The following is a 10,185-nucleotide window of genomic DNA, read 5'->3' on the forward strand; positions in this document are numbered from 1 at the left end:
GCCCCTCTGTCAGGAAGGGGCTGCTGTTCTGCCTTCCAGGAGCAGAGATGCCGTTTCCTTCTTCAGATGCACATGTGCCCTGCCTGCAGAGCTGCGGCTTTCTCATGAACATCCTCCTTCCAGACCCCAGCTCCACAGCCAGCCTGGGGCCTCCCTTGCCAGAGATACCAGAAACACCCAGTAGCAAGGCAGTGTGCAGGCTGGGCCCTGGCTTTGCAGCTGCATTGCAATCTCTGCAGTCCAAAGTCCCCCGTGAGTGTGTGTGTGTGTGTGTGTGTGTGTGTGTGTGTGTGCGCGTGTGTGTGTGGTGGTGTGTGTGTGTTGGTGTGTGCGTGTGTGTGTGTGGTGGTGTGCATGCACACTTTGGACAACGGATGCCATTTTTGAAAGTAATCTTCCAATGCTCATGTTAAAACCTCATTCCTCTTCTGATGTTATTAAGAAGCTGGGTCAGGCCAGGGATTTAATTCAGTGATTCTGTGGCCTCCCTTATAAGTGCAAGGACTCGAGTTCAATCCCCGGTACCAAAAAAAAGAAGCTGGGCATTTTGGAAAAGTATTTAGTTATAAGAACTTTGACTTCATGAACTCACAGTGTCCTTATAAAGAAGGTAAAACATCTCCCTGGCTCTCGCGCTGTGTGAGAACACAGCCTTTGCCAATTCTAGGGCCTTTGAAGGACACTAAAAAGACTAAAAAGACACCATCCCTGATAAGCCTCCTCCAGCGACTGCTGGTGACATGGTCTTGCACTTCCCAACCTCTGGATTGTGACACTAAATTTATGTGTTTATCAGTGTCCCTGTCTAAGGCATTTTGTTATAGCAGCAGTAACAGACAGCACTCAGCAGCCCTCATGCCGCACACCATGGCCAGTGATGGAAGCAGGGAAACTGTCCTGGATGCTGGTGCCATGGGCACCCTGAACCCCAGGTCTGGGGGCTCTGCTTGGTCACTGCTTAGGCACTGCCTGTCAGTCCTGGGATCCCTCCCACCTTAGTGTGCCCAGAGTGACACTTGGTGCCTGGAGTGACCCCCTTGAGCATGAATTCACCTCTAGGGGAAAAGGGAATGGAAAACTATGGAGCGATGACACCTACAGCCCTCACTGTTGCCCACAGGGCTGATCCTGGGGATCCCTGAAGTGTCTGCCAATGCTGATTCAAACCCATAGAGCTTCGCAGAGGCCATCATGCCTCCCCAGTGCAGGAAGAGTCACTCTCCCGGCTCAGACAGGGCCTTCACACTGTTCCCAGGAGAAAGACTTTCCACACTGAAGCCAGGCAAAGCAAGCTAGAAAGCGACCACTTCATCAAATGTACAGAAATCAGAGAAGTAAGACAAAAGCCATACACACAGAGTGAAGAAAATGTATGTCCACTGAAGAGCAGAATGATGTTAAAGTGACTTGTCTCCACAGAAAAGGACATCTGGGGTTGGCCTGACACATAATTAAGCAAGTGTCTTTCAGAATGTTAGTGAAAAGTACCAATAGGCTTAATGAGAAGAAAACAAGAATGCCAGTGAACGCCAAAAATATATGAAGATTTTCACAAAATCAGGAAATTGATAAGTGAACAAATGAAGAACTTTAAGGGAAACCAAATAATACAATAGCTGAAAAACACAACAGAAACAGTCACACAGAGGAGTAAATCTGTGACCCTAAAGCGAGTTGTTTGAAAATATACAACCAAAGAGGAAAAATGATGAGAAGGAATGAAGAAAGCCTATAAGATTCACGAGAGAGCATCAAGATAGCTAAATTTATCTCACAGGAGCTAAAGAAGGAAGGAGAAAGAGAGGGGAAATTTAGATAAAAATTAATGAGCAGAAAGTGACCAAATAGAGTCAAAAATATAAATATGCAAGTGCAGAAAGCTAAAATATGTCTAGTAAGGTTCAATCCGAAGACAGCTACACAAGTGCATGTTTTATCCAAACTGTTAACCTATCGCCAAGGGAGTGATGTCAGGAACATTTCAAAACAGCTGCCTAACCCTCTCATTTCCCATGGGCACACAGCTGCATACCCATTGTTAGATCATTTGCCTTGAAGGAAAATCAGAGACCCATGGAGAGGCTCCAGCCCACCAGGAAATTGAGAAAAAAGCATATCAAATGATTAACAAAACATGAGGTGCATTCTGTGGTGGAACCTGACCTGGCAGTGTTATATGAGAGCAGGGAAGACATTCCTAACCCTCAGCTTCTCTGTAGGGGGAGAAAGATTCTGACCTCCTAGGGGAGCGGGATGGTCCAGAGCAGTCCCAGTTCCAGTAGCCTCTGCATACGATCCTGGAGTCCAGCCTGTGCTTGAATATCGATATTTTTCCACTTCATTCTCTCAGCTGAATACGGACAGCAGCAGGTGATCATTCATTCTTAGGGTCACCACAAATGCTGAATCGGTATGAAAGCCCAGCGCCGCCTGCTACATCCAGACTTGGAGGTGCTCATGGGATATTACACATGCTTACTTCCAGAAGCATCAAAAATACCAATCTGGACAAACAAAAGGACCCGAGAAGCACTACAAAGTCTCTGGACTGATGGCTTGGTGAGCCACTTCACTGAGGATCAGGATCAGCAGCTGAGAGAGACCGCTGATTTATCCAATGCAGAGAACCAACAAAAGAATCAAGGAAAGGGAAAATAGGCACATTGATTTCAAATGTTAATAAAAAGATTAATCTCCAGAAACTGACAATATGGAGTGACATATGTGATTCATCTGTCCTGGAATTCAAACTAATGGTCATGAAAATGCTCAGAGTTCCAGAGATCAATGCAGAAATAAACTGGAATTTTCAACGAAGAAAAGGCACAAAAGTCACAGATAGAATTATTAGAGTAGAGTGATTTTTACTGATGAACTTAAAATTCAATAGGGGAATTTAATAGAAAATGAGATCACTCAAAAATAGTTACCTGAGAACCTAAAGAGAGTTAAACAGAAACTGTACAATCTGAGAAGAAAAAGTAAAAAAAAAAAAAAATAGAGGATGATTTAAGAGACTCAGAACAACAGCAGGCATAACTACATGAGCCAAAAGAAAAAGAGACAAAGAAAAGGACAGGCATTATTAAAAAATAAAACAAATCATTTCAAACCACAGGCAAGGACTAGAAAAAATTCAAAAAGATCTCCCTGGGGACACACCAAACTAGGAATGAGAAGATTTTAAAACAGAAACTTTAAACATTTGGGAGCTTAGCATGGAAAATGAAAAATCATAATGTTATCAGAAGATTTTTCATCGGGAACCACGAAGACCAAAAGGGGTTGGGTGACTTTCAAAATCGTAGAAAAACACTTACCAATCAAGAAGACTATGGTGGCCAGCAAATTTATCACTTAAAAATGGAGGTTTACAAATATTTGCTAAGATGAATAACACCAAATAGTTTATCACCACTAGAATTACCTTACAGGAATGCTAAAGTGCAGAGCGTGGTGGTGCAGTCCTGTAATCCCCGCACATAGGAGGGTGACACAGGAGGATCGCTATGAGTTTGAGGCTCTGTCTGAGGAACACGGTGAGCTCAAGGCCAGCCAGGGTCAGAAAAAGAAAAAGGAAAAAAAAATGCTAAAGGTTACTTTTCAAGCTAAAAGCAAAAGGATGATATTTAGTAAGATATGAGGTATAAAACACACTGATAAAAGTACATTGTCAAATACAAAATATTTTAATAAAATAATTCTCTGAAGAACAATAATATTCCTGAGTGAAGTAATAAAGGAAACTTTAAAATGGAAGAGAAAAAATAGGCAACAGATGGGAAAGATTAAACACAGGATTATCTGGATATTACATACTATATACACACAAATAAAACACTTTGAGAGTTTCTTCTCAAAATAGGTGAATTTCATTGCAATTAAAAAAAATAAAACTTTACCTTTTGTTTAAATTGATGCCATTCACAGGAGAGAATATAGGATGACAAACATAATCACACCAAACCCAGGGGAAATAGCGTCAGGAACGGAAGTCCCAACTGACACCGACCAAAATAAAATGCTCTGGGCTTAGTGCTGAGCTCCCAGGACCTGGCTCACCTCAGGTAGGTGCAGAATCAGATAGAAAGGCACAGAGTAAAAGGAAAATAATTTAGTTTTTCCCAAAAAAAGAGAGATTTTGGAATAAAACATTTTATGTATGCCCTATTTAATAAACTGTCCAGGAAATTCTAGTGCCTGAAAATATTTTACCCCCAGAATGTAAAAAATCTGCCTGAACTTCATAGAATCCACAACATAATACGTTGATTCTTTCACTCTCATCTGAATTTATGGGAGGGGCCCTGATTCCTTTTATCATTGTACAAACACGTGCCTGATTTTAAGAGATTTTAAAATTTGTTTTACTTCAAAAATACTTTGCTTGTAACACAATAATAATGATGTACGAAGATTTAACTCTATGTGAAATAAATTCCTTCTTTGCTTAATCTTATAATAACCCCACAAATGTCAATCGCTGTATACCAGCTTTCATTAATCAACAGAGAGACCTAACACATAAAGTGTCGGACACTTGTGGGAGCTCACATGCGTGTTCGACGAAGCCTGTGTATTTACGGTCCCTTTTGCTAATTCATGTCCTAACATAGCAGCCTGTCTTACATAGAAGAAATGCAGAGCAATGTGCAAATTCTGCTGGCTCTGCTTCTCCTCAATATATGTTTTTTAGAGTCCTCATCCCTTGGAATCAGACCACTGCTGCAAGCAGGTAAGGTGCACTGTGAGGAAACCAGGAAAGACTCTTAAACCAGTAGTCCATACCCTGGATTTCATCCCCCTTCTCATACTAAAGAAACAAACAATAAGAAATGTAATGTGGCAAATTTCATTAGTAGCAGCATAAGCATTCTTTATTCATAGGAGTAATGTATATATAGAAGTAATATTGTGAATATTCAGGATTTTGGGGATTAATGTCATCACTTTTATCCACCTGTATACTTTGAAGCATTGCAAATTCTTGCTCTTATATCTCACACCCTAACTCTCCAAGTCTCTGGATATTAGACATTAATTTGAGGATCACCTGGAATTACAATCTATTCCACTTTATTGTCTGAGGTAAGAAAAGCAGGGTCCAAAGAAATTATAGCGCCTGCAAAAAGACACAAACTTCATAAGCGGTATTTTAATTTCTCAGAATATCATAACTCTCTGTCTCAGCTGCATTTTATTCTTTTCAAATAGATAAAAGATTCCAGAACAACACGCATAATTTTCCAAAACGAAAACAGGTAATTTTCCAAAACTAAAATGGCATTAAACAAATTGCATTCTAATTTTAAAATACATCATTGATCTTCAAAAACCTAAAGCACACAGCTATACTTTTAATTGTTTTATCATTTTATCAGTACTTCAGAGAAGAACAGGGACAATGAACCAGAAAAACTGCTCATTGACTAAATTCAGGTTCGTGGGAATTACAGGTAACCCCGAGATGAAAGCAGCTCTATTTACTGTGTTTCTCCTCGTTTATGTCGTTGATCTCCTGGGAAATCTGGGAATGATCCTCCTAATCAGAATGGAGTGCCAGCTCCACACGCCCATGTACTTCTTCCTCAGCCACCTGTCTTTCTGTGACCTCGGCTACTCGACGGCAATTGGGCCCAAGATGCTGGCGGACCTGTTCGGGAAGGACAAATCCATCCCTTTTCTGAGCTGTGCTCTGCAGTTCCTCATCTCCTGCACTTTCGCAGATTCAGAGTGCGTGCTGCTGGCGGTGATGGCCTTCGACCGGTACAAGGCCATCAGCAGCCCCCTGCTGTACACAGCCCACATGTCCAGCAGGCTGTGCTCCCTGCTGGTGACTGGGGTTTACCTGGTGGGGCTGACAGATGCTCTGATCCACACCACACTGGCTTTCCGCCTGTGTTTCTGCGGGTCTAATGAGATCAATCATTTCTTCTGTGATTTAGCTCCACTTTATCTCCTGTCCTGTTCTGACATAGAGGTCAATCAGCTCGTATTATTCATCATTTACGGATTCATTGAACTGAGCACCATCTCAGGAGTCCTTATCTCCTATTGCTACATCATCTTATCCATTTTAAAGATACGCTCTGCCGAGGGGAGGTTCAAAGCTTTCTCCACCTGCACCTCTCACTTCACTGCCGTTGCCATTTTCCAAGGAACTCTGCTTTTCACATACTTCAGACCAAGTTCTTCCTACTCCCTAGACCAGGACAAAATGACCTCACTGTTTTACACCCTGGTGATTCCCATGCTGAACCCGCTAATCTACAGCCTACAGAATAAGGATGTGAAAGAAGCCCTGGAAAAAATTAAAAATAAAAGGTGGTTTTAAAGATTGTACAGAATGCCCCACATATAGTAATTTGCATTAAAATGATGTGGCAGAATACATAATTTAGTTCAATGAAATAAGTATTAACGCTAAGACCTAATCATATGAAAATGGTGTGAAGTAGTTCTTTCATCTGTAATATTTTATCATTTTTTTAGATAGGGTCTTAACTGTGTTTCCAGAATGCCAGTGAATTTATAATTCTCTTTCTTAACCCTCTCGAGAAGGTTGGATTTTAGGAGTGTCACTTCATGCCTGTCTTTCCTTTATGTGTCGTGAGTTTAATTATGCTGTTATCTTTCTAGGAAAAAGTTCTAGTCTTTCTTATTTTGCTAGGTTTTTCATGGATAATTCTTTAATTTTGACATCAGTTCAATTACATTAAATCAGTCTTGGTGGTGCACACCTGTAATCCCAGCACTCGGGAGGCTGAGGCAGGAGGATTGCTGTGAGTTTGAGACCAGCCTGGGCTACATAGTGAGTTCCAGGTCAGTCTCAACTACATAGTGAGACCCTGTCTCAAAAAAAAAAATACACTATAATCTATTGGGTGTTTCCTAAGTCCTTTTGTGACTTAATTCATGATAAGCCTCAAATCCTTTATGAATTCAAAGAACTCAGGCAAATGTAGCCACAGCAAAGCATCTAAGTCCAGAGTGCAGGAGAGAGGCTCCTGGGTGGAAGGGATTTTATATCAGATCCATGCAAATGAAAACCCAGGAAAGGAAAGGATCAGGGGAAGAAGATATTTGCATCAGAGAAGGCTGAGGCAGAAAGACCTGTGTCTTTTCAGAAGGAAGAAGGTGGGGCGCGGTGATCAGGACGTCCAGGAGCAGGCCCCGTCTGACGCCCTCTCTCCGTGCCTTTCCTCCTCTTTCGATGCTCCTGGGGTGCGGGGCACAGGCTGTGATCTCTGAGCCTCGCTTCACTCTCACCCTGCGAAGTTTGCATCCGTTCCATGCGATACAAGGCTGTGAGTTCCTCAAGGACTGGGCGTTCCCGTCTGCTTATTGACCACGATGGTGATTGTGACAAGAAGAGGAAAACAGACAAATCATTACATGTAATCACCGGGTGTCTTTAGTGTTCACAGTTTCTTTTCAAATCTCACTCGAGGAGAGAGGTTTTCCTCAGGCATGTGTCTGTGTGTGTTCCTGTTTCTTGTATTTGTGGGTTGCATCTCCCTTTCCTGCCGTTTTAGTGAAGGCGGGAAGCTCGTCCTCAAGGCGAAAGTGTTACTTCGTCAGACTGCAGACAGTCGTGTTCAGATTCCCTCTTCTACTTCAACACATTTTCCGTGAAGAGCCCACACCAACACACCCACAGAGATCCGAGGGAGTTGCTGTTGGAGCCAAGAGAAGCCGCTTAACGGATTGCCAGGAACCGCCTGCCATTTTCCTCCTGAAATTAGATCTCTCTGCTCATCTCTTACTACTGCATGGGTTTCTGCAGGACGTGGTGTGACCTTGATCATCACCTGATTCTCTCGACTTGTTCTCTCCCGAGCTGCTTCTCTGTCCCTCTCTTAGAGGTGCTAATCAACTGCAGTTACATTTTGTTTAGTCAGGTCCCAGCTTTAGCGTCTTTCTTTTCTTTCCTTTGTTTTTACAAGGAAAGTAATGTTCACCTGATATAAAACTTCCACTAATGTGTAACTAAATCACTCTCTGCCCCCTAGATTATGTTTACCAACAGGAAAAGTAACCTTCACCTGCACACAGTGAATTCCTTTTCTCCCTTCTCCCCAGTGCCTAGCAGCCCATCTTCTGTTTAGGAGTGCTGGAGAGTTCCCTGTTCCAGATGCTCTTATAAGTGAATCTCATAAAACACACTGCTTTTGGTGTACAACTGTTTCTCGTTTATTTAATATCTTCAAGGCTCATCTGTGCTACAGACTGTATCAAGAAATTAAATCACTTTAACATCTTAAACACAGCTGCTCCCGCAAAGAGGAAGCATCACCTCTCCACCAGCACATCCTGGTTCACACCCCGAGCTCCTATAGCTACATAGATGTTCCAGAACCGCAGTCTGAAGTTGAGAATATTTGAGCTCCTTCAGTCCTATGTTACTGCAAATAATACCAAGGTTAATTGATTGTGTGTGTTTGTCTTTCGGTTGGCAGGGCCTCTACATCACTTGGGTATAAGTTCAGGCGTGGAATTTGGGGCTCATAAGATTTCTATAATCTTATTATTCTATACATCGGTATAACTGTGTTTCATTGTTTTTAACACTGAGCACTGAAGCAGTGCTTCTGCACTGAGATATATTCACATTCTCCCCAATGCTCTTTTCTGAGACAGAGTCTTGCAAAGTCATTAAGTTACCCAGGGCTGTACTCAGATTGAAGTCCTCCTGCCTCAGCCTCCTAAATGGCTGGATTTACAAGTGTGTGCCATTTGGGGCAGATGTTTTCATACAATTTACTGAGTAGAAAGCCAGTTCTGTTTTCTAATAACAGTGGTTGTTTCATAACCTCAGCAGTGTTACTGTAACACACAATTTTATCGTGAGTTTTCTGTAGGTCAGTCATAGGATAGCCTTGAAGCTTAGTTATCTGATTAAGTAATAGTAATAAAATGGGGCATGGAGGAGGCACTGATTAAATTCTGGTTGTGAAGACATCCACTATTGTGGTCACAGTTAACAAGACCTGACCTTGTGAGACTCTTACTCCCCAGCCAACTGTTGCCACCATTACTCCTGTCACCCTTATTCAGAACAGGCTGAAGATGTAGGACAGCCTGTGGTGTGCAGGAGAAGCTCCTCTTGCTTTACAGTGGGGCAGGGCTGACTGAGCAGGGAATCAAACTTCTGCGAGTTCAGAGACAGAAATGCCTTCTGGAAGTTAGCTTAAAACAGTGTGGGCTCATTGTCCTTTTCACAGAGAGAACCCCAGTTCCCTGTAAGATTCACTTTATACATCCAGAGACCCAGAGTGGCACGGAGCACTTCCTCCCTGATGTGCTTGCAGCAAGAATGTCACCCAGGGAAGACCTTTACTGCACCTGCCGTGAATGCAGAATCCCCTGCTCACCGAGGCACTGAACGCCATGGGCATTGTGATCAGCATCCTTATATGACCAATCACCACTATGGATCTACTCTCTGCGCCACACATATCATCGAGTACGCTGTGTTTGGTTACACATTATCACACGCAATCTGTGTCACGCTTCTCTCCTGGAATTTCAGTAACACACATGAAGGAAAGAGCTGAGATACAGGTTCCTGATGATGATGTTCCTTCACTGGACCTGTGTAGTAATATTATACTATGTGGACATTAATGTTTGTTATCTGTCATTGGTGGATGTGTGAGGAGGAAGTGATTTAAAGCTACAAAAAGATAAAGGTTGGTATTTAATAAGCAATCCAGCAGAGGTGGATCCATTAGATTCTAGCTCTTCTAACAGCCAGAATTGACTGGTTCCATTGCCATAGCTCCCTAGCTCACGCCAGACTCCATAGCTGTGGTACTGTTACACACACACACACACACACACACACACACACACACACACACACTGGACTCTGGCCCCTCACTGTTCAGTGAAGCCTCCTGCATTGTATACCTTTACCAATGAAGAGGTGGGGGATTACGCCTGGGCATTGGTGCTCTGAATCCCAGCTGCTTGCCCTGCACATGTGCCCAGGATTCCAACCTCAGCCCCATGACTACTCCATGGGAGCCACAAACAACACGCATCAGAGTTATTACCATCATGCATATGCACATACGCTGGACCCAGTGCCAAAGAGAGCCCCTTGACAATGACTGCACAAGTGAGAAGAAAGAAGACTGTGAGACCAACCTGCAGGGAACTCGGCCCCTGAACAATTCGTGA

The 10,185-nt window shown here is 42.8% G+C and overlaps 1 protein-coding gene across 1 annotated transcript; it reads left to right on the forward strand.

Moving 5' to 3' along the window:
* Positions 1-5,389: 5,389 nt before the first annotated feature.
* LOC104864785 (olfactory receptor 5W2) lies at positions 5,390-6,334 on the forward strand. Its single transcript, XM_010628000.2, has one exon. It carries the CDS (start codon positions 5,405-5,407, stop codon positions 6,332-6,334), a length of 930 nt encoding a protein of 309 aa, XP_010626302.1. The 5' UTR covers positions 5,390-5,404.
* The last annotated feature ends 3,851 nt before the right edge of the window (positions 6,335-10,185 follow it).

This window comes from Fukomys damarensis, unplaced genomic scaffold, assembly GCF_012274545.1.
Source record: "Fukomys damarensis isolate Sample0158 unplaced genomic scaffold, DMR_v1.0_HiC HiC_scaffold_118, whole genome shotgun sequence".
Classification (NCBI taxonomy): Eukaryota; Metazoa; Chordata; class Mammalia; order Rodentia; family Bathyergidae; genus Fukomys; species Fukomys damarensis.

What these genes read in the sequence shown, in the direction of transcription:
- LOC104864785 (XM_010628000.2), top strand. Translation starts at nt 5,405, where the DNA reads ATGAACCAGAAAAACTGCTCATTGACTAAATTCAGGTTCGTGGGAATT.